At 37.4% G+C, this 24,840-nt stretch overlaps 1 protein-coding gene across 1 annotated transcript; it reads left to right on the top strand.

Annotated features, from left to right (window-relative positions):
• The first annotated feature begins 160 nt into the window (after positions 1 to 160).
• Positions 161 to 22,109, top strand: LOC140244200 (DCN1-like protein 1). The gene is made up of 7 exons (XM_072323832.1): positions 161 to 234; positions 346 to 559; positions 2,250 to 2,418; positions 3,235 to 3,365; positions 9,660 to 9,742; positions 14,539 to 14,635; positions 19,287 to 22,109. The coding sequence occupies exons 1-7, from the start codon at positions 232 to 234 to the stop codon at positions 19,361 to 19,363; spliced, it is 774 nt and encodes a 257-aa protein (XP_072179933.1). The 5' UTR covers positions 161 to 231; the 3' UTR covers positions 19,364 to 22,109.
• Positions 22,110 to 24,840: the final 2,731 nt, after the last annotated feature.

Below are 24,840 nucleotides of genomic sequence, written 5' to 3' on the forward strand. Positions count from 1 at the left end.
AGCAAATATCACAAAAATAAATAAAAATTGCAAAAAAATTAAAAAACTACTGATATTAATTGAAATCGATTTTAATAGAAGACCAAATGTACTCAATTGAATGACATACAGGGAGGAAAACTGCGCAGTATAATATACTCAACGTAATGTACGTTTTGTACGGAGAGAAAACAGCACAGCAAATGCAACCTCGAAGTTATGTCAAAATAATCGACAGATAAATTGTCCGAAATGGTAAGATTTTGCGTTATATTCTATCACAGTGATACCCGAATCTAATGTTGACAGATGTATTACGATATCCTTGTGTTTTGTGTCGTTTGTTTCTTGCATATCTCATTTTAGAATAAATTAAAGTCGTCGCAGAGAGATAAAGTCCGGCAGTTCATCGCATTCACCAATACTGGGGAAAAGACTGCCATTTACTGTTTACAACAGCACGACTGGAGGCTGGACATTGCATCGGATAACTACTTCCAGAGACCAGAATTGTACTACAGGGAATCTAGGCCATCAGTGGACAAGAAGACTCTTGATCAGTTATACAGGAGATATAAAGGTTTGTTAAGTAATTTTAAGTACAATCAATCATGATCAATGTTATCTACTAGGCCTTAGAGAATAGAGGGCCTGGCCTCGCGCTTACCGTATTGCAAACCACGTACGGTAGAAGAAACTGAGGATGCATTTGAGCGCTCTCCTGGAGTCCTACAGGGAACTGTACCGTACTGTAGGGCCTACCTGCTCCAAAGGAGTGCTCGAATGCTCCTAAAGTGTATCCTACCATACTGAACCAAGCCAAAAGTGGACCACTTCCCTATGTGCTCCAATAGGGTTCCAAAAGTGTACCAAAAGTTCGCATGTGAAGAATGTGCGTAACGTGACATACCTCATAATGCAACGAGGTAATTCTCTTTGTTCGGGACATCTGTAAGTAGTTTAAGTGCATCAGGTGAGTGACCCTTTTTACTGAGAGATGCATGACCACTGCTAAAAAAAGCTCATGAGGTACGCTTCTCAACAGAGGCTCAGAGCGCTCATCAAATGCTCCAAATCTAGCACAGTTAAGTATGGTACTCGTTGGTTCAGTTCACTCTGGTTCACTTTAGAGTGCTGAAATGCACCCTGATATTAGGACCTGAGCTGCTGCCTATCTTTCCGTGAATGATGCCCATATTATTTTTATTACTAACAGTTAGTGTTAATAACAATTCCTATCTTTTCTTTTGTTTGCTTTTCTCACCAAAAAAAGAAAGAAAAAAGGCACCTTTGGACGTACAGTTTGTACATAGAAGTCATACATTGTATTGTAAGTCATATTATCAATAAGGAGGAGGCCCATGTATCGAATGCTTCAAAATTTTAACAGTGTCTCAACTTTCCTGGACAGCTTGACAGTGCAAACAAATAAACAAGTAAAACAAATAAAAAAGCATAAATGTCTTCATTTTTGAAAGAACTGTCACATGTCCTACAATTTACAAATGTACATATTTTATGGATATGATAGTTTTGTTTTGACAGGAAGGTACCACTGTGTGTTTATTTACGCTTTCCATGCAGATGTAGTTTACTATTTGGAGAACTTCACACAAAATTCCAATGATTTATTCATTTTATTTTGTTGATTTCAGTTGTTGGAACTTTCTGGTAATACTTTTCTAGTTCAAAGTAAGGAATTCAGTTATACTCTGGAATATCACTAAAGGGTGTGTGAGTGATTTCTCACATTATATTTTAAAGACATACATTGTAGAGATGTTTGCTCTTTGAAATATTTAGACAAAAAGAAATTAATTAAATTCTTACAAGTGATTATATTTCATATTCACAAGGACTGTGTACCAGTTATTGCTAAAGGATACTAAAATGATATATTAAATGTCTCTTATGATTATAGGGATCTGATGCTGTTTCTTTTATTTAATTCTGATTAATATCCATTATTTCAAACAGTTCAGTGATAATGTTGATGGAGTTCAGCTTACAGAGGAATTGTTGCATGAAATACTGAAATTAAGAAACAACTGATCAATGAGCGTTCAATTAATCTACAAGTGTAATAGATGGTTTTATGAAATCTGAAAAAAAACCCCTCCTGCTTATAAAAGGTGTTTCTGAAATGAGGGAAACCAAGTTTAGAAATAATGTATACACTTTCAGCATGTCTGTATTCTAGAAAACCCTAAATTAAGAGTTTCTCAATACATCTGTTGGTGTCTTTCAACTGTCTGTACTTCAATTGTCAGATCCCCATGAAGAAGACAAGATTCTTGCAGAGGGAGTCGCACGGTTCTGTGAAGACCTCAATCTTGATCCCGCCAGTAGGCCTGTACTTGTCATCGCTTGGAAGTTCAGGGCAGCAACGCAATGCGAGTTCACGCGGAAGGAGTTCTTAGAGGGAATGACAGACTTGGGGTGAGTTTTGAGTATTGGATGTGTCTTTCACATAATACTGTGCATTGTTTGCTGATGGCCACACATGCCCGAGTGCTTTTTTCACTGATTCACAGCTGTCTGGAAATTATTTTTTGATGCACACAGATTATCTAATCCTTTTACTTTCTATTTTGTCACCATGACCTTCCTGTTAGACTTGTGGCACATTGTTATGCCTGAATGGGCTTACTAACTTTAAAGCAGGGTTAAATTTGGATTGACAGGGCTCAACACTAGTGCCTGCTTGATTGCCTGGGGCAAGTAGAATTTCATGTCACACAAGTTACGATTTATAAATAGTAAAATTTACAGCCCAATCAGGAAGGGAATGTAGCAGAAAAAGAAAATCTTCCCCCAAAGGAGCCAACTATGTGTAAAATTTGCTTGCATTAAAAAGTAAAAGAAAAAAAAGTGAAACGTCCTAATAGGCAAACAAGTCCGCGAAGCAAAACACACACTGCATGACTAATGTATGGGTAAGGAGTGGAGAAAGTGCTGGCATATGAATGGCCTGGAGCAGCATTACTTACTGGCCATCTCGATGCCAGAGTCGGTCTAAGAGTAGAGAGAGTAGAGTTGATAGAACATACGTACTTGACATCAAGATATGATGGTTGTGCAAGTGCATACAAACAGATGTGTATAATGTTGTGTATGCAGTACAATCACATGGTTAAGAAAAATAAAATTTGTCATTGTGTTTGTTGACTTGTATTTGTGTTGTGTAATTTATTTTGTATGTAGCTATTCTATTTAGTTGTGTTTAATGTATGTTTGTGATTTTCTTAATTACAGCTGTGATTCAGTGGAGAAACTGAGGCTCAAGATCACATCACTGGAGAATGAACTTCGAGATTCAACAAAATTCAAAGACTTCTATCAATTCACCTTCAACTTTGCAAAGAACCCAGGGCAGAAGAGTTTAGGTAATGTGGTGTGTTTGTTTACCATTGTGCTTTGCTCCGTAAGACCTGATTTGGATCAAATCTTTGATGGCTGATGCATACTGTAATGTAGAAACATCTGCATGCAACAAGATAGCCCCCAAAGTGTTGTTTCCTGTTTCATGCATGATTTCCATTTACAATGCAGATCTTATGTTGTTTGTTTTGTTTTGTTTTCTGTTAGTAGCATGTATTTGGATTTTAACCCTAACCAGGCTGGGCTTTCTTGGCTGTTTTTCTTTTCTCACCTTTGGTGTCATCTATCATAAAAAAGGAGAAATTCAAATTTCATGTTTTTATATCTTGTATTATTAATCATTAATGCTAATATATGTGTGAAATCATGCATTTTGCTTTTAAATCAGAAAGTAAAGCTAGAATCCTAATTTTTGGTGTAAATATTCTTTGTAGCATTCCTAACAGTGATCTTGGAATGAAAAAATCTGGTATCAAAATTAATTTCTTATATATTTTATAGTTTTTTAATTTCTTATGTATTTCTTTGTTTTAGACTTTTTTGTTATTTTCTCACAAAATTTATCACAGAACATATGTGTGACGCTCCAACAAAATGAGTCATAAGTCGCACGGGGAGTTTTCCCGTAATGAGCCGAAAATGAAGGGGAAGCACTGCTCGGGTCGAAATTTTTTTATGACGGATTTTAATTCCTTGATGTTTTATATATTTGTACAGAAAATTTCAGCGTGTAAAAATGAGTACAAGTGTCCCAAATCACAGTTTTTCTGAGACCATTTTTTTCGGTTACAATTTTTTCGAACGCTCGCCTTTGCGTTGCGTTTCGCACCTATTGTTCTCGCCCGATCGAGACTCCGCCTCCGTTGCTAGGGAGTATGCTAATGAAGCATTGCTCTTGACCCCATTGATGACAAAACAAAGCATGGCGCGTGCGGCGGCGGCGGCGAGGGCTTTCGAATTACGCAACAACAGTGAGCTGACCAAGGCTATAAATTGCATGACCAGCGAGTTGCGTTTGATACATGCACCAAGATTCATGTGACGCACAAATGGCGCTGAAAAATTTTATTCCAACGACGATCACGCAAAATTTATGATACTTTATCAATGAGCTAAAATAATCACATATCGAACTTGAAACCTCTCTAATGATGCGTGTGTGTACTTTTACAACGGTTATTGGCCTCATTAATGAATTCATTCAAATGATTATAACTTTCGTTCCCTGGTATGTGACTTGCTGTTTAAAGTTCATCTTTGGAGATATAGTAGGGCCTAAGTTGTCAATTATTCTCGTTTTTATAAAGTCGACAATTCGTGTGATTAATAGCCAAATGTATGTAATGCGTAATATTATTTCCCAGGTTAATAAAAATTATTGCCCTATTTACTTATGATGGTTTTGGCCGTGACGGCATGGTGAGAAATCGGAAGACAAACATTATTATTATGCCCAAATAGCTCGTGTTCCCTTTGGAGGATATTCTGACTCTTGTCATCTGTGTATTTTTCAGAAGTAAGACCTATTTGAGAAAGTGACAGAAAGCTGTGTCGCTACTCAAAAGTGTGCTTCTTCATTTTTTTTTTAATCAGAATGTTTGTAATGATAGCTGTTTGTCGTGTATTATGTGTAGCTGACATGTGAGAGGTCAAGCCTGCAAAGAATTTGGCTAACAGCTTTGCGAAGTATCAGCGCTAATTGCCTATTGAATTGTGTATTGTGAGGAATTCGAATGAAAGAACTCGGGCGACACTGTTCACGCCTTTTATCCGAGTAAACCCCGCATCAACGAAGCCTTAAACAATGAAAGGTAAACTTCCTCCCATATCAAGGGGTGGATAATCACGCAACCAGTATTCTTTCTTCGCCATTGATAGCAGAATCAGTGACATACTGTAATGGAGCAACAGTGTTGGAGGATCGGCGTTATGTCTGCTAATTTGTAAAAGATTTTTTCAGTCCCCTTTTGTGTTCAGAACCACAGTCAGGGACGCTAACTTACTTCATCTCTTACAAGCTATCGTTACTATCTTAAAACGTGAATTTTATGAAAGGTTAAAAGCGATCGCGGAATCAGTTCTTCTGCGTGACACCAGGCTTTTATAAAAGCGTACCAAGCTTAAATCGTTTACCTGTATAGAAAGGGCGGGAATACACACTTATCGCAATAATCCGGATTTGAGAGTGATACACTCTACTATTTTTCTTCATCTTTACCCCGACAAAGACCATGGTAATTCAAAACAAACAAACAAACAAACAAAAAAGCAGTTGCATTATATCAGAACGTACAGAATTTTTGTGTTTCATGTATGTATAGGTCATCTCTTGATGTATAGTAGGCATTTGTTGTCGTTTTTTTATAGCGTTTCCTGATAAATGCCTTTAGCGAAAACCCAACACAACTTTTATCAAGGAGGGAAGGGAACTTAAATTTGAATATAACATAGTTTACAAAAATCAGACATGTAAATAAGGCAATCATATTATACATCCGCATGGCCGATTGTAATCTCTTACTTTGACTATTAAACATGATCGCCTGCATTTACATGCTTTTTCGAATTTCTTGAACTTTGCCTCATTTCCTCTTTTTTTTTTAACAATTGCTCGCAATATTTAAAAATCGTAACACAGTCTGCTATCCCACAATAAACAATTATAATGTTCCATTTGATTCGGCACTTATTGTTGGTCGGGTGACGCCAAATGTTGGAAACTTGAGCGATGATACATGGCATTTTGTTTGTTGGTTTTCGTCTCATTGCTCAAAAGAATTTTGACTACGATTACAGAGGTATCATCTACAAGACTTAACTGATGGTTTACAGAAGTAATCAACAATTCAGTAAGGATAAGTCAACAAGTCATGAATTCACTTTACCCATCATGTCTAATTGCACTACGACATTGTTGAGGTAACCGCGCCTTTTTATTCTCATAGTTCAAACTAATTCTTGACATAATCAAAACAAATAGTTCTTTATATAATTTCTCAAAATACTCAAAAGATGGCCTAAGTCAAAACTTTCTACAAAGATTGCATACGGCAATCTTTACTGGCCTAAACAAGTTTTCTAGAGCTATCAGTTCCCCCTATGACGATGACTTCGATTGCGTTTTGAACTTGTACCGAACTACTTTCAAAACGGCTATTACCTTTATAGTTCGATTAATGAACCAGTCTTTTGAATTCATAACCAACATTCGTAATCGTAACCATCACAGTAACATAATCCTGTCAATAACAGTTGGAAAATGTAAATGCTATAGCGCAAAATAATTAAGTAACGATTATCTTCATACATTCTAATTCCTAAGTGATGTCGCTACGAAAATGACACATGGTTTGTCTACTGCTTCAAGCAAATAAAAGTAAAAAGGAATGGGATATACTTCTAATGATAATACCACGCCGTACAATGCATTCCACTGTATTTGGTAACGTTTGGTTACGTTTCTGTGCGCTTTACGTACGGAAAATAAAAGGCAGATTGATGATGTTAACATGCTAACGCACAACGCATTAAAATACATCGTGTACAATGTAATGTTTTAGTATACGATTTGAAACTTTGAATTTGCGAGTCCTTTATAAAGTTATAAGGGTTATTACATTATCAAGCAAAAATTAAAGTATTAAGGGTTTCGGATTTGCTCAGAAGACTAACAATGCTATATACATGTATGACGATCGTTCGCAACAGAGACAATCCGCTTCAATAGATATACAATGTAATTCTGTTTTCATAAATTGAAGGAGAAACGTAAAAAAGTCAACTTTTTAACTGCATTTAGCTTTCTCACCAATTGAACTTGATTTGATCTGCCATGCATGATATCGCTGTGTACAGTGTGTTCTACTAATTCTATTAAGTTATTTGATTGGCGTGCTTGTTTTTTTTTATGCAGAATATTACAGGTAAGTATAAATTCATAATGTTTGTACAAATGACATGTTCGTTGTTTTGTATTTTCATTTTTATAATATATCACGTGTCCATTATCTGATTCTGACCACGAAAATATGGCGACTGTTTAAATGCGGAGTATGTACTAGAAAACTAATGTCTCCTGCCAGTATAGACAAACTAATTTCTAGTCTATCCCCGCTTGAAATGGAAATAGAAAAAAAAAACCCCGAAGTTCGACTTTCAGCACATTTCAACCGTTTTGTATAGTGCCTGATACATGTAATGGACATAATTCTTTAGCGCATAAGCAATCATACAACTTTCGGGAATGAATGTATGTCTTAATGATTGTATCTCATGGAAGAAAACTCGTCTCCTTGCCTCAATTTTAGCTTCTTCCTTTTCAAGCTTGGGGGAAAGAAATAGTTGAACATCAATCGCAATTATAAAGAGAGACACATCCTTAAAAATAAACACAGGAGTACTGAGACACACTACGAAATAAAAACGGTCTTTTTATCACTATTGACAACGCATGACATTGAAATGCTTTTTTTTTGGGGGGGGGGGTAATACAATTGATTGTTCTGAAGGTTCGTTAATCACACAATGAAATATGGTTCGATATTAGCTTAGGTTCGTTAACAAGAAAGTCAAATGCGGTTCCTTTTCCGGCGGTTCCTTTACCCGAAAGTAATCAAGCAATTATTTTTATTTTAGTAAGGTTTGTGAATACAAAACGAAATGAAGAAGGCCTAAGTATTAATTCCGAATATTTGTCAGTATAATTATCTATCTCAAATGCAGAAAGATTGTAAATGTAAATGTGATGTAAAAAACATTAAGCTTAAGCCACAAGTTAATATAATGGTTCTTTATATGCAATGGTATTACAAAAGTGACAGAGAATAAGAAGTATATTCATGATACAATCATATAAACCCAGCGTGAAGCTGTCAGGCCTACATCAACCTTTGCTTCTGATACGTATAGTATGTGCAGCATTGGCAAGTGTGATAAGCGATAATTACTGTGGACGCAACGTCTATAAAGGAATGTGCCTAATATGGCGGGAATTCAGAATGTTACGACTGTATACAGCTGCAGCAGAACAGACGCGAAAGCAGTCTTTGATGCTCTGCAACATTACGACCATGTGCATAATTTGACGGTTTTTAATACATGCAAAGAACACGATCTCAAAAGACGACTATCGTTAATTAACTTCATTGATTTTCTCTACCGATGCTGTCTTTTGAACTCCCGCCTACAATGGGTTCACAGGCTCTATTAATAGCTATTGGTACTTGCTAAACGTTTCCATTGACAACAACATGGGAGGAGAATGGAAGCGATCAACGCCCTCACTATAAGACGCTTCTCGTAATACGCATTGCGTGCCTTTTTTTTTCTTTCTACTGTTTCCTATTGTTTGTGAGTTCAAACTCGGCAAACTATACCGCAGCCGACACACAACGCGTACCAACTCATTCATGCGGCGGCAGCGGCACGGACACAAACGCACCGAAGTTTACATTCGGGCTGCCGTATTGGTCAGAATCGTTAATGATAGACCTGTCCTGCGATTGGTTAATTATCTTACACACCCAAGCTATCGCCTTATATGGTAGTGCGTGCGATGGAGCGTAAACGCCGTCGCTACGCAGGACTGTTGTATTGTTTCGTCCCGTGAAAGAAACAGGTCGTGAGCTTGAACATAGCCTGAACTTTGAGAGCGATCTTCTCCGTTATTTTGAAAATGGACTGACATCATAAGCGTAGTTAATATTCGTTTTTATGATCTATAGGGATGTCGAAATGAGTTGTATTATATATCAGTGTAAAGCTTAGAGTCTGTAGAATTCACATATAGGCATAACTACGATTTCATTTTTTGCGACTTTTGACTCATTCCGACGGAGCGCATCACATATTTCAAGCATGATTATGCTAAAATGCATCAATTGATGTCAGTCAATGAAAGTGAAAGTAATCCCATCTTTTTTGATTACATAAGGTAAGAAAACTCCATTTGCATTAACTCCATTTGCAGTGACATGTGACACAAAATCACATGTTTGAGCCATTTTTGGTCTGACGAGCATGTATAAAAGGTCATGCAGTGTGGTAACTGTATGCCAATTTTTGCAAAAGTGGTATCGCAAGATGTGCGAGATTTGAAAGTAAAAAGTCAGTGAGGGGCACGGTCAAAAAACTTCAGGCCGTGGAATGGTCATGGAAATTGTTGGGGGATGATTCAACACCCCCCCCCCCCCCAGCTGTTTCAGGGTTAACATAACTCTTTATTGAATGACACACTCAATTTTGATCAGTGGTCACTGATGGTTTCGATATGATTATTTTCCTTCTGTTTGACATTTCAGACTTGGAAATGGCAATTGCTTATTGGAATATACTGCTGCGGGGAAGGTTCAAATTTCTAGATGAATGGTGTCAATTTCTCAAGGTAAGTAATTTTTTGATTAAAATATTTTGTGTCATGGTCCTTGGTAGGTAGGTTACATCCTAATGATGAAATGAAAGTCTATTTTGAGAGAAGTTGTCAAAGTTTCATTCGAATGATTGAATACACAAACTTCCATATGACTTGGTGTTAACGAGTGGGTGAAGCACATGCCTAAAGCCAAATTTGACTAAATAAAGTATTGATGTGCATGTACAGACCACTGTGAATACTTAAATTCGTGAATAGCATGTCAGATTTTAATTTGTCTGCAGGTCCTGTCTGGACTACGTTCTGAGATATAAGAAAACCAAAGAATATACTTCATTTTCCTTTTCTGTGACTGAGGGGCTAATATGTTTGGCCACGTTCAATTCCAAAATAAGGTAGATCATGCCAGAGCATACTAGACTGTACTATGATGGCATAGTCTGGCATGGTTCATGGAATACACAACACATACAATGTAGTTACTGGATGGCAGTCTTACATAATCTTAATGTGAAAAAGAGTTTGTGCTCAAAGGTCATTGAGCTTTGGAATGAAAAGTGACATTTTCTGCCATATCTTCAATATATAGGAATGTCTATCGTAAATATGAGTAGGTAAGAAGGGTAAACATTAATAATGATTTATGTTAAAGGTCAGTCTTAAAAGGGCCAAGGCCAAACTAAAAGGTCACTGTGCTTTTTCAATAAAATCCTTCAAAGAGCCAGTATCATATCTATGGCTGAAAATGTAAATATTCAACAATAATATCAGCTTGGAATGTGGAGGATAATTTGACTGCACTTTCATTAACAAGTCTTTGAAAAAGAGCACACATTTCCTTACATAAAGAACAATATTGTGCAAAAATGGCATTTTAGATCACATATTGCCTTCAACTAATAGCATCATTAACTTAGAGTATTCTGTCAAAAGTAATCACAGTGCTGTTAGTGTATGGCAAGATATGAGCAAGGAGTTTCCGAGAAATGGAGTCACAACAGTCTTACTCGCTTTGATCCCATGCTCGAAGCCGCCACTCAAAAATATTTGAAGTAGAGTCAATTTTGCTTACCTCGACGTCGGATAAGCCGAATATCACTTACCACGGGGGCAAAATGAAAGTCCCGATTGTTCCTATGGATTTTCCGTGTATTAAAAATCGCGTAGCTTGAAAAAACTAACTCGAAGTTCGGTTTACTAATACCTCGAAGGGGAATCTAATGTCCCGATCTTAATTAACTTATTGTTTTTCCCAGCATGTTGCTCGAATTGAAATTGCAAACATCACTCAGCATTTCCGATTAAGCGCGCGTGGACAGCGAAGACATGTCACAAATCTTTTCACACTCGATTGTAAATATTTTACGACCAGAACGATCGTGCGCCCAAAGAAATACCCGGTACACAGCTGACAAGAAAAATCCCCAACACCTACCTACAATGTGTACACACGTACACGGTATGCATATAGCACCCGTGCCGATGGAGTGCTTACGATAGCACTACGCTCTGCCCCATCATCTTCTTTTCTTTAACCACTGTGTTTTGATTTGCGATCGTGATAGTCATGCTGTGCTCGTAGATTTCTTAACCGTCGTGGCGCACCTGCTTAGGTGTTGACAGTTATATCTTTGGCATTAATCACGGTCCTCTGTCCAAACATCAATCTCCTGCTAGTGCTTCCTTTCACAAAGTTTGTTTCATTAATTCTCCCCCGAGAACGCAAGCACTGAATACTTTTTTATTTTTTTTCAGCAATGCGATTATGAAAATAGTGTCGTATATGATCTGGAAGTATAGACCTAGCATAATACGGAATAGTATAGATATGATTTAGCAACTGTTTATTCTGATAAATATAGATGTTACGGAATGATGCGCTGTACGATTTTCAGGAAAAAGAAAAAACATCATTTATTACTTTACCCCTGTTTTGACTTGAATCTTATTTGAGTTTTCAGTAATTTTTTTTTTCTTTTCTAGCACAATCGTATATGTCCCTTAAGATTGTTTCTCTTTTTTATGCAAACAATCCTCTTCGGTAAATGTTTATGATTACAGTTAATAGCACTGATGTACTTAGAAGCCGTAGCCCGAATCTGATCTTGAAATATTACTCACTACTGTTTTGTTGTCGTTGTTGTTGTTTTGCTTTGCAACCAAGCTCGACACTAATGGTGGTCCGGGGCCACCAAAAACGCACGTCAGCCCACCAAAAAATTGTTGGATGTTTGCCTTTACTTTTTGAGATGAACAGCAGTAACAATCGCCTCCGCAAGATGCTAAAATAAATGGCAGATGTTTGCTTTTAATTTTGGAAATGAATAACGGTGATATTCAACTCCGTATGATACTAAAATAAATGTCGGATGTTTGCTTATAAATACTTTTGAAAATGAATAACGGTAAGATTTAGCTCCGTACGGTGCTTAAATTAATGTCAGATATTTGATTTTGCGTTTGGAAAAGAATAAGGAGAACATTCGGTTCCGGAAGATGCTGAAATGAATGTTGAATGTTTGCCTTGATGTTCAGAAATGAATAATATTCAACTCCGTATACGATGATAAAAATGAATGCTGGATGTTTGTTTTTACGTTCGAAAGTAAATAGCGATAACATTCAGCTCCGGAAGATGCTGAAATAAATGTCGAATGTTTGTTTTGATGTTCGGAAATGAATAACAATAATATTCAACTCCGTATGATGATAAAATAAATGTCTGATGTTTGCTTTTATATTTGAAAGTAAATAGCAATAACATTCAGCTCCGGAAGATGCTAAAATAAATGTGGAATGTTTGCTTTGACGTTCGGAAATGAATAACAATAATATTCAACTCTGTACGATGATAAAATAAATGCCGGATGTTTGCTTTTACGTTCGAAAGTAAATAGCAATAATATTCAGCTCTGGAAGATGCTAAAATAAATGTCAATTGATCCCTTTGACGTTCAGAAATGAATAACAATAATAACTCCGTCCGATGATTAAATAAATGTCGGATGTTTGCTAATTTCGAAAGGAATAACAGCAACATTCAGCTCCGTTTGATGGTAAAATAAATGTCTGATATAGTCTGCCTTGACGTTCAAAAATGAAAAACAGTAACATTCGGCTCCATACGATGCTAAAATAATAATTGCCAGATGATTTATTTCACTTTTGAAAGTGGACAGCAGTAACATTCTGCTCCGTATGATAGTAAAATAAATGTTGGATGTTTGCTTTTAAATTTGGAAATGAATAACGGTAATATTCTGCTCCGTACGATGCTAAAATAATTAACAGATTGTGGCTTTTACATTTGGAAATGATTAACGGTATCAATCAGCTGACTGTGAGTGCTTCTGGTAGACACACGGAAGACCGGTGCGTAGCGGTGCGACATTGCCATCGCTCCCTGTAGCTCTAGATATTCTATAGTGAGCTACATGTACACCCATAGTTGTGCGAAATATTAATAGTTTGCAAAGCTAAGAATGTGATTCGTATGATTCTTGTGTAACTGTGTGCTTGGTAAATTTAGTTTGTGTTCCGACGGGTTTTTCCATATGACGTGTATGAGTATTACGCAAATGCATACACAGTATTCTGTATAGACACACCATGGTCATCCACACGCAATGTACATTCAGCACTCATGTTCTGCGATTTTCACTCAATTCATTTATATCAAAGTCGATCCAAATCCAATTGACAAGCATGCAAACAATCGGTACATGTTGAACATCAATAGACGTCGGATAAGCCGAAGAAAATTCAACGTACGCGTACAATGTACCTCAAGTTCGCGTACCTCAAACCATTTTCTTCAGTCCCGACTAATTCGAGGTATGTGAAGTTGACTGTATGTGTCAAGCTGGATCTGCCGCTCAGATGCGAAGACAATTGACTCGTGTCTCATTGCATAATCACCAGCCACTTTCCAAGGAAGATATGTCTTTGTGATGGTAATTACTTTTCGCTATCCCTACTTTTGTACAAACGATGGGCGGTAGACAATGGTAAAGGCACAGGGGTGCGCGAATAGAAATTGCTCAAATATTGCTGAAATAGATATCAAAGTTACTCGACTGTACGTGTCTGTACGCTAATCTGACATATTAATTCATAAAGAACTACATTGTATACTTGAAGATGATACCATATTAGTTTCATATGGCGGAAATAAGGAGAAAAGTGATAAAACCGGCTTTACATGAGGGTAAAATTTCAAACACTTTCACAAAATACAGCTCAGATTTACACTTTTGCACATTTTTATTTTCGAATGGAATTGAATTTTGTTTTATATGCTTTATCATTAGGTGAAATATCATTGCATTTGATATATAAACGAGCAGCATTATACCCGATATTATGTCAGCGTTAAAAATGAATCTTCAGATTGCTCAAAAAGATGGCGGCTTCAAGCATCGAACATCAAAGGCACAAATGCACCTGTGGAATTCTTTTGCGAGTAGATCTCGCATTCTTATCCTCATCCTTTAAAAAAGTGTACAGCTGTACAGGCATTTCACATTTACAATGCTTGCGAGGATTACACCCAAATCAAACACATGAAATGTAGAATTTTTATGAAATTAGACATGTAAGATAGAAGTTATCAAATTCTAAATTTTCATGAGCACTTTCCAATCAGATTTTTAAGAAGTACGAATATATGCTTTCCAGAAATGCCATCCATCTTTATAGGGTGAGAACTGACGGTAAACATGACTGGATTTGATGTCTTCACCTACATTTGCATTTCACTTGGATGTACTGATATATATATATATATATTTTTTTTTTTTTCCTTGTAGGAGCATCACAACAAGTCAATACCCAGGGACACATGGAACCTACTTCTTGATTTCAGCAATATGATTGCTGATGACATGAGCAACTATGATGAGGAAGGTATGTATCCTGGACTTTGGATGAGCTGTGAGCTGTCGCAGTCCACAAGCATACTCACATTTCTCAGGAACTGCAGTTAAAAATTTGATGTGTTGAAGAGTTGTGATCTTTTGGTGGCCTGATTGGGCTACTAAGATTCAAAATTGATTGCTATGTTTCTGTGAAGATCAGGCTGCTACATCTTTAGCTCCCCTGATCGCTCTTCATCCGGCGTCTGTCATGTGTCATGCGTAAACTTTTCACATTTTCACGGGGCCCAAACCTCCTTAACCCGTTGAGGACGAGTCCCGAGTATACTTGGGCAAGCGTCTATGGGAAATGCATGTTGTAGCAAAATCAAACCGTCCTCAACGGGTTAATTATGGAATATTCAATAATATTAAATAATTCTTCTCTAGAATCAGAGTGATAGAGCTTTTAGTCTTTTTTTTTCTTTTTTTTTCAAACTGCATAGTCCAACCGTCTATAAAGTCTTGGCAGGTATTTTTACCAGTGTGATGGAATATATGCCAATGGACACCATGCCCATAGCTGTCAAACTACCCCCACCCAAAGTTTCCAGTGTTCTCAGGTAAGAGTCTGCAAGAATGCATGGAAGGTGAACTTGTGATACTCGGGTGAGCACGAGACGCCCGGGTCTCTTGTTTGTTTTTTTGTTGGTGTTTTTAGCTCACCTGAGCCGAAGGCTCAAGTGAGCTATTGCGATCGCTTTTCGTCCAGCGTCCGTCGTGCGTAAACTTTTACATTTTCATCTTCTTCTTGAGAATCCCTTGACCAATTTTTACCAAACTTGGCAGGTATCATCCCTAGGGGGATAGGATCTCAATTTGTTCAAGTGGGCACCATACCCCACCTGGGGGGCCCCCAGAGGGGCCCAAACCCCCCAAAATTAAGGAATCTGAAAAAATCTTCTTCTCTAGAACCAGAAGTGATAGAGCTAAGTTAATACTATGAATTAGTACATTGATAACTGTAGTTTCAAGTTTGTTGATGGCAGAATCAGGGGTGCCCCCCTTGGGACCTAGGGGAGAGAGGTGGGGAGGGGTCCTAATGGGGCCCAAATTGTACATTTTCATCTTTTTCATGAAAATGCCATAATGAATTTTCACCAAAGTTGGCAGGTAGCATCCCTAGGGGGAAAGAATCTCATTCCCATCAAATGGGCACCATGCCCCACCTGGGGGCCCCAGGGGGCCTAAATTTGGACTGAAATTGTAAATTTTCATCTTTTTCTTGAAAACCCTATCACTAATTTTCACCAAACTTGGCAGGTAGCATCCCTTGGGGAATAGAACCTCAATTTCATCAAATGGGCACCATGCCTCACCTGGGGGGCCCCCAGGGGTCCCACCCCCCCCCCCCTCCTATAAGGAATCTTTACAGATTTTCTCTAGAACCAGAAGTGATTGAGCTAAGTTAATACAATGAATCAGTATAGTGATGACTGTTGTTTCAAGTTTGTTCATGGGAGAATCAGGGGTGCCCTCCCCCCCCCCCCCCTTGGGACCCAAGGAAGCGGGATGGTATGTGGGGGGGGGGGGGGGGTCCAAATGCGGGCCTAAATTTTCATCTTCTTGCTGAAAACAACATAATGGATTTTCACCAAACTTGTCAAGTAGCATTCCCATAGGGATAAGATCTCAAAGTGTTTGAATGGGCACCATGCTTTCCTTGGGGCCCCAGGGGGTCCAAACCTCCTAAATTAATAAATATTCAATATTTTTCTCTAGTTCTAATCAAAAGTGATAGGGCTTTAAGTCTTTTTTCCCAAGCTGCATAATCCAACATTTTATAAAGTACAGTGTACTTGGCAGGTATTTTTACCAGTGTGATGGAATATGTAAATGGACACCATGCCCCCATTTGCAAAGCTACCCCCACCATAAGTTTCCAATGTTCTCAGGTATTAAGAGTCTGCCAGAATGCAAGGAAGGTGAACTTGCGATACTCAGGTGAGCGCATGACCCCCGGGCCTCTTGTTGTTGTTTGTTGTTGTTTTTGTTGTTGTTGTTTTTTTTTTTTTTTTTTTGGGGGGGGGGGGCATTACAATTTCAGATTTTGTTTCTATGACCCTTTGTTTTCCAGCTTTATATACCCTTAAAAGGGAAATATGGGACAGCTGAAAGTTAGTCTGAAAAAAAGTGTAAAATCCTACTAGCATAACAGTAAGACTTTGATCAAAATCAGATGAAAATTAAAGATCTTATGAAATTGTAAAGTTTTGTTAATTTTTGCAAAGCAGTTCTTGAACAGTCGATACAAATATGTAAATAGAGAATTGATGATGTCATCCTCCCATGATTTGCCATACTGTATGTACATAAAGTCATGAAATTTCCAGTGTTTTTATCAAATGCAATGACACCCCTTAATCAAATTCTGAAATATATAGAGGGTAGTCAGCCTGGAATAACAGTATGTTGTACACATGCTTATAAATAGCACAAAAAAAGAATTTCTGTCACTTTTTTTTTTTTGGTACACAATGAATGGAAAATTGTGAGGTGATGACATCAGCTCACTCATTTGAACATTGTATCTGCTGTACAGGAACTGTTTTGTAGAAATTAGCGAAACTTCACAGTGTCATAACTTTTCTAATTTTTCTCCGGTTTTGATCAAATTTTCACTGTTGTGTTTGTAAGATTATACACTTCCTTCTTTAATAGGCTAAATTAAAACTGGCCTTAAATTCCCCTTAAAGACCTTCAATTGCCAGTAGCATTTTGTTACACCATGCCCTGTAGAGGCCCCAAAAGCCCCCCAAGTTTACTATGTTCTTCTTAGGTAATAGTCTGCTAGAATGCATGAAAGATATTCTGTGATACTTGGGTGAGTGCTTGACCCACTGGGTTTCTTAGTTTTTTATACCTTCGCCACAAAGATGTTTTTGGGTTGTCCACCCATCCTTTTGTCCATAATCAATTTTGTTGACAGCGTAACTAAAAAAACTGTTTGAGGTATATTATTTGAAACTTGCCATGTACAATTGTATGTATAAATGGGTGAAGTTGTGCCTATCAGCTTTTGGGTACACATGCTGAAGGTCAAGGTCAAATGCTCAAAATTTCACCATTTCCCCCATCAGCTATGCAGTGCCTGAAGGTATTTTCTTAAAAATTAGTGTATGCATGTATAACCCAATAAATGTTCTCCAGAGAAAGTTTCAAGCTGTGAGGTCAAAGGTCTAAGGTCAAAGGTCAAGTGAAAATGTTAAAATTTCTCTTTGTTCTCCATATCTCGGAAATGGTTTGAGGTATCTAAATAATCTTCATAGAACTTTATAGCACAATGTATGTATGCATGTTCTAACTGGCAGTAATTATCTTTGGGAGTTGGGGGTCAGTGGGTCAAAGGCCAAGATAAACTCATCAAAATGTCACTATTTCCCTCATATCTATGCAGTGCCTTAAAGGTAGGGGATACCTTTTACAGAACTCCCAAAATGCAGCAAAACATTAAATATGAACCTCAGGGGACTTGTTTAGGCCACTGCTTAGAAATTTGGAAGTCAACAGTTATCTACAATTTGAATAATGCACAAAACTCAACTACTCAGTAGTTCTGTGTGTCAGCCACACTTAAGCCTTTTTGTTGCAGTCTTCTGTATTTTTTTTATCTATAAACACAAATCTAAAAGTATAAGAGCTGATGTAATAACATATAGAGTGTGTGGCAAGAATGTATATAGAAATGTTTGTAAGTTTTGATGAACTTTATTCACAAAATATACATGATGGGCACACATGCAGTGCATGGGTCTGCAAAGGTAGCCTAGTAATGTACTGGAATTTACGGTGAGCCCCGAAAAAATTCAATTCAAAATCTAACGGTCAATAAAGATGTACTAAATGTTACTTTCCACGTTCAATACTTTATGGGAGTTTCTAAAATGATACTCTCTTCAACATACCACTGTGTTTATACAACTCTTCATTTAAGGCATGCAAATGGGATTCCCTACCTTTAAGGATTTTTCTTGAAATTTAACGTATGCACATATTACGCAAGAGAGATTCTCTGGGAAAGTTTTTGCCAAAAAGGTCAAGTGAAAATGCTAAATTTCTCTTCTTCCTCCATATCTCGGAAGTGCTCAAGGTACCATCATATAACGTGGTACATATTTATGCATGTACTACCTGACAGTGATTCTCTCGGGAATTTTAGGTTCATGGGGCCAAAGGTCAAGGGTCACTGGCCAGGTTAAAATGCTAAAATTTTACTAGAATGCTGAAATTACACTTTTTCTCCATACCATGGGAAATTACTCAATGCATAAACTAATAAAAGGATCAGAGGTCAAGTAAAAATCCTCAAATCCCCAAATACCTGGTCCCTTAATATACAGTTAGCCATTCATTCTATTTGATAAACCTAGTTCAAGGAAAGTGAACACTCAACACATTTGTAACAAACATGTCATTGTAATATTTAGCCAGTTATATGAAACTGTTGTCACACATTGTCAAGATGTATTATAGACCTATTGGGAGAACCATGCATAATGGCAGAGGCATACCAGTTGCCATAGTCACATTTCTAGTTTAAATGTTATTTTTCCTTGAATATTTTGTTTACGAAGAAGTAGTTGATTGAAAGGATTAATGTAGGATATATCTGTTCTTTCTCTTTTCCATCATCATCATTGCAGGTGCATGGCCGGTTCTAATAGACGCCTTTGTAGAACATGTCAAGCAGTCCATTCAGGGGAAGAGCACAGCAGTGTGACGATAAATGCATCTCTCCTTCTTGTCTCCTGTATGCCTCTCCTTCCTGCCAACTGCTTCACATTTTTATTACTATTATTATTTTTTGATAATTTAGTAATTCTCATGTAAGTCTGATCTTTGAGTATGTTTTCCCATTGATTTATTGAGAAACACAATTGTGTCACAATCATGCAAGGTGTGCTGCTCATGCTGTGATTTGTTTTAAGAATTGTTTGTGGTGTTGCACTTCATACGCAGGAGATACCATGGCACCAATCCCCCTTGTGTATTTTCAAGAGGAGTGCATACTAAATTAAGTGTTTCAAATGCACAGAGGCTGTCCCCCAAACCAGCAGTCTGGCCTATCTAGACAATGAGATTTATTGAACATACTTGCTCACTGCATGCATCACCTAATCAATCTTGGCTGCAAATTTGATGTAGTTTGTGAAGGTATATGTGTATATAAGAAAAAGTTATCAGATTTAGCCATAAAATCTTCTACCCAAAGCCACTGGAAATGAATATAAATAAAATCACTTTCAGATTTAAGTTATTTCTTTAACATGTAGCAGTGATGATAGTAGTTGATTTACCTAAGTTGGAATGAATTCATGAGTTACCTTTCACTCTCTCATTACCTTGGTAATTCACTTCCATACACCAGACAAGTTCAGCTTGACTTTGTAATAAAAGTCAGCTCCTTCTTGTCTTTTCCAATGTTGAGAATGTACCATGATGCTTTTGACTGTGATTATAATGATTAGTGGTGATGCTGATGATGATAGTACTGAGGAAGATTTTAATGATGAGGATGGTGATGACATTGACAATAATGACAATAATAATTGAAATGATTATCATCATCATAACTTCAACCCAATATATCATTATCATTCTTATTCTTCCATTGTTGTGAAAGGAAGTGAGTAGTTGGTTGTGTACAATGTCTGATGATGGCGGGAAGGTGTTTTTCTTGCTTCACTGATCATCCAACTAACTCGCCAAACTACAAATTTGTTATCATGCTACCATGCGAAAGACATCCGATTGGTGAATTTTGGGAGCCAAGATGCCAAAGCCATGGGGACGAAGAAACAGGAGAATTATATCAACTGAGGTACAATATGCATTAGTACTATAAAAAGTGCTGCTGTGTATTAAAACATGTGTTTCATTTCAAGTCACGAAATGTGAAAATCGGATCTGAATTTTGTTTTAAAGGAAACTGGATATCAGAGATTGCGGGTCCTCTTCATGTCAGTGCATTTGCAAACTAATGATAAACACATTGCAATTAGTTGCTATGGTACATACAGTTTGGTAGCAATTGTCATGGTGGATGCTCAGTTGATTCTTTTAGTCTCATTCTGTGTGACTTTGCAGTGAGGGAGCTCTGGAAATTATCTTTATATTGACCAGTATTGCAAGATATGTGAACCCATTACACATTATCTTTGAAAAGAAAAGAAAAACCAGTCTTGAAACCTATTCATTATAGTTGTTTATGTATATCGTCTAATTTACCAAGTCATGTTCATTTGTAACTCGAAGAAAACAGTAATTCTGCTGTTCTGACAGTGGTGTTGTGAGATGACTTCAAGTAACTGCATGTGTTTAGATCAGATGCATATAAAAAGCAGTTCCTCTCCTGTACAGCTTTCAAGTCACTGTTGAGACCATGCTGTCTGTATTGTATTGCTACAGTGTACATTTGTTGATTGCAAATCATGATCTGTTCAGACACTATTTTAGGTGCGACAAAAATGCTCGGAATGCTCAGAATCTGCACAAGTCATCTAGCCTGTGATGTACAAACAACATTACTACCTATAAAGTATCATATAAGTTTTCATGGAGAGAATAAATTTCAGTTTGACTCAAATCAGTAGGAAATCTCTGGTTTCTTAGAATCCATTGTTGGAAGAATGGTGTGTTGCCTTACAATTTTACCCATTTACACATAGAATGTCTTTTGTGCTATTACACAGGCATGGAAGATAATGCCTGGTTACTTTATCAAGCTTTCCTATGAAAAGTTGTTAGTCCAGTCGAAGAAGTGGCTGTGTAAATATCAGCCTGTGGAATAACAAGTCCAGAGTCCCTGCCATTGCAACTTCAAAGAAGAGTACAAAGTTGTCAATACTCGCCACTCTTTTTCTGCATTCATTACTATTATTGCATCAAGAGCAGAAGTTTCCCATTAAATCCAACAGTTCTTCATTCTTTTTGGTAGGTATGTAATAAAATAATCCTATGATCCAATAGTTACATATAATTTTACAACACTGCTCCTGACTCTTCTCTCTTTCTCTCCCTCTTTCTTCCCTCTTTCTCTGTCTGTCATTCCCTCAAGGTCTCCCACTTGTGTTCTGATTTTTGTTATATTAACCCGTTGAGGATGAGTCCTGAGTATACTCGGGCAGGTGTCTATGGGAAATGCATGTTGTAGCAAAATCAGTCTGTCCTCACCAGGTTAATGCCAGTAGCAATGTACATCACCAGAAGCATGTTAAACATGAATGATGCAATGCAGTAATGCTGGGGAGAGGAGGGGGCTCACTTATGTGATGTCTTTTTGCTTATGTCTTGAAATCAAAGTCACATTGATGTCATATGTGACAGGGAGATGTGTGTGCTCTCCCTCAAGGGGTCAAGGGTCATATGAATGCAGACATACCACTTATTGTGCTAGTCTCTATGCACAGGATGTTGGGAATAATGTTTTATTTTTAATTTTTTCTCAATCCAAGGATGTTCCTTTCTTTTTAGAATCCAAGGATATTCCAACAGGATCGTGCTACAGCAAGCATAGTACTGCTGCTGTGTAATGTTACCTTGCATTAAGGCATTGAGTCGTAATTTATATGTTATTTTGGATGCTTGAGCATGGTTTGACACTAACTTTTTCTCTGGTGGCCCATTTGGGCAGCTAAAATCTTTAAATCTGAAATTTTGGTGGCACAAAAAAGAAATGTAGGGGCTCGAAATCAACGGAAATGTAACAATCTATTTAAAATGGATTCGAGGGCAAACCAAGCCACCAAAATGTAGTGGTTTTGGAAATTTGGTGGCCAGACATATATTTTTAGTGGCCCCGGGCCACTGCTAATGTGGAGCCCTGCTTTACTGAATGTAGAATGGCCAAGAGTGACTTTGATACTTCTATGTTAATATCTTGCAAATGAAATCTGCATGTAAACTTGAATGAAGAACATTCTCTTTTGTCTGCCATGACATGATCATGTGATATGTATTATTTGATGCATGAATAGGAATTCCTCCAGATGCTGTGAATTGTCTCTATGTGTGTATTCTGGCATTGTGTTGTGAATCTCAGACATAGCTATTCTTCCCCGGGAGGTCCTACCTTGACCCTTTGCAGAGCAAACTCTCTGGTATGTGTAGTTTGCTGTCAATGTCAAGGACCAGTCTCTCCAAGTTGGCTGAAACCACTGATGTGGCTAGCAACTTCAGGCATCATTCAGTTTCCTTGGTGATACTTGATCCACAATCCTTCATGTATAATGGTCCCATTTAAGACTAGCTATCTGAATGAAATATTAAGATATGTTTACTGCATTGACTGTCATGTTATTCTATGATGAACCAATGTCTGTAAGGGATAGATTGTTAACCCTAACATACCGGGGAGGGGCATAATGGCCCCCCCCCCCTCGATGAATTCCGCGACCATTCCGGCGCGCAATATTTTTTGACCGCGCCGTTCGCTGACTTTTTAATTTCAAGTCTCGCGCAACTTTTGAGACCATATTTGTCATGCCCGGGCATACCGTTCCAAAGCCACACCCCTTCAAAAAACTTTCGTCAACCCCAAAATTGCTCGAAAACGTGATTTTGTGTACAAAGTCAATACAAATTGTGTTTATTCAATTAATTCATATAAAGATTCATATTTGTAATTTTAATAGCTGAAATCAATTTATTTTAGTATAATTATGCTTCAGAAAATGTGTGTGACAAGTTCTGAAAAAACAACAAAATAAAAGTTCGTAAAAACAAAGAAATACATAAAGAATTGATAAAACAATAAAAAACATAAATTAATTTTGATACTGAAATTTTTCTTAACGCACAAATATTTGGAATGTCACTAGGAATATTTACATCAAAAATCAGCATTCCATAAGCTTTTATAAGCCAATTACAGATGAAAATGAGTTTTTTTTTGCATATATTTGCATAATTAATTGATTTAAAATAGAAAATGCAATTTTTTTGAAAATTTAACTTAACAGTCTTGTAGATTACATCCGGCTTTATGTTCATGCAAAATTTTGCGCCGATCGCGCGATCAACGGCCGAGATCTGAAGGGGGGCCATAATGCCCCCCCCCCCCAGGAATTCAAGCTCGCTAAATAGCCCAACAGGTAAGTTAGGGTTAATCTCATAGCAGTTTCTTGTTTCCTGTCACTGTCCACAGATTTAAATGGATGGTTTAGTTTTGGTTGAGATGGGGCTTCAGGTTTCCAATTTTTTTTTTTGTCTGAGATAATGATAAACCTCTCATGAAATATATAAAAGCATTCAAAGTTAATTTGATGAAAATTGGTTTTGGAATGGCTGAGATACAGTTGTACATGTATCCAAAAACTAAAAGAAGGTGGGCCCCACCTTTTTTAGGACCACTTTTACTTTGTTTTTGGATATCTCAGCCACATCAAAACTGATTTCATCAAATAAACTTTGAATTCCTCTTAGAATTGTATGCTTTTCAATATTCAAAAGTGGTTTCTAATTATCTTGCAAAAAGTTAGAATATCTGGATTCCCCGTCTCACCCAAATGTATACCATCCTTTTAATCACAAGGAAGGTTTATCAGTAGTAAAGTAGCTAGTAAGATGTTATTCCGAAACTATGGCGTTACCAGCTGTATTCCTCTCCCATCATATTGATTTATTTATAGTTCCCTCCTGGGGTGTGGGCTGCATCAAAGTTGAGTTATGATGCAGTGATTTATGTGCTTGCTGATTGGAAAGCCCCTATGTTGGTGTTTTGTGTTTCCAATCTGCATGGAACTGTTTGTTTTCATTTCACCTGCCATGACAGATTTACTGCATTGAACCTCGGGTGTAGTTAGGTTAGCCACATCCCCATTCATATTGTGGAAGCAGAGCCCTTCTTTTGTCATGGTGTGGGGGTTGGGGCTTTTTCCAGCAGTAATATTACCCCACTTCCAGAATTTATGTCGCTTTGTCCACTCATTCCAAGTCTAAAAGAAAAATAACACATACCATATTTATTCCATCGATATTCATGAGCCTAAATGTCCCCTGATAACCATTCATTTCACCTGTGCTCTTAAGTCTTTGTCTAAAGCGTAAATTTCCCTGCTTTCTCTTTTTTCCTCTCCTCACTTGTTTTCTTCTTGTTAACTTGGCTAAACCGTGATTGCTATCAAGGTATAGCTGTCAAGGAAGGATAGCTATCAAAATGAATGATCTTGGCAAAATGTAACCGCATTGTCCTAGGAA

This window comes from Diadema setosum, chromosome 21 (assembly GCF_964275005.1).
Source record: "Diadema setosum chromosome 21, eeDiaSeto1, whole genome shotgun sequence".
NCBI classification, from domain to species: Eukaryota; Metazoa; Echinodermata; class Echinoidea; order Diadematoida; family Diadematidae; genus Diadema; species Diadema setosum.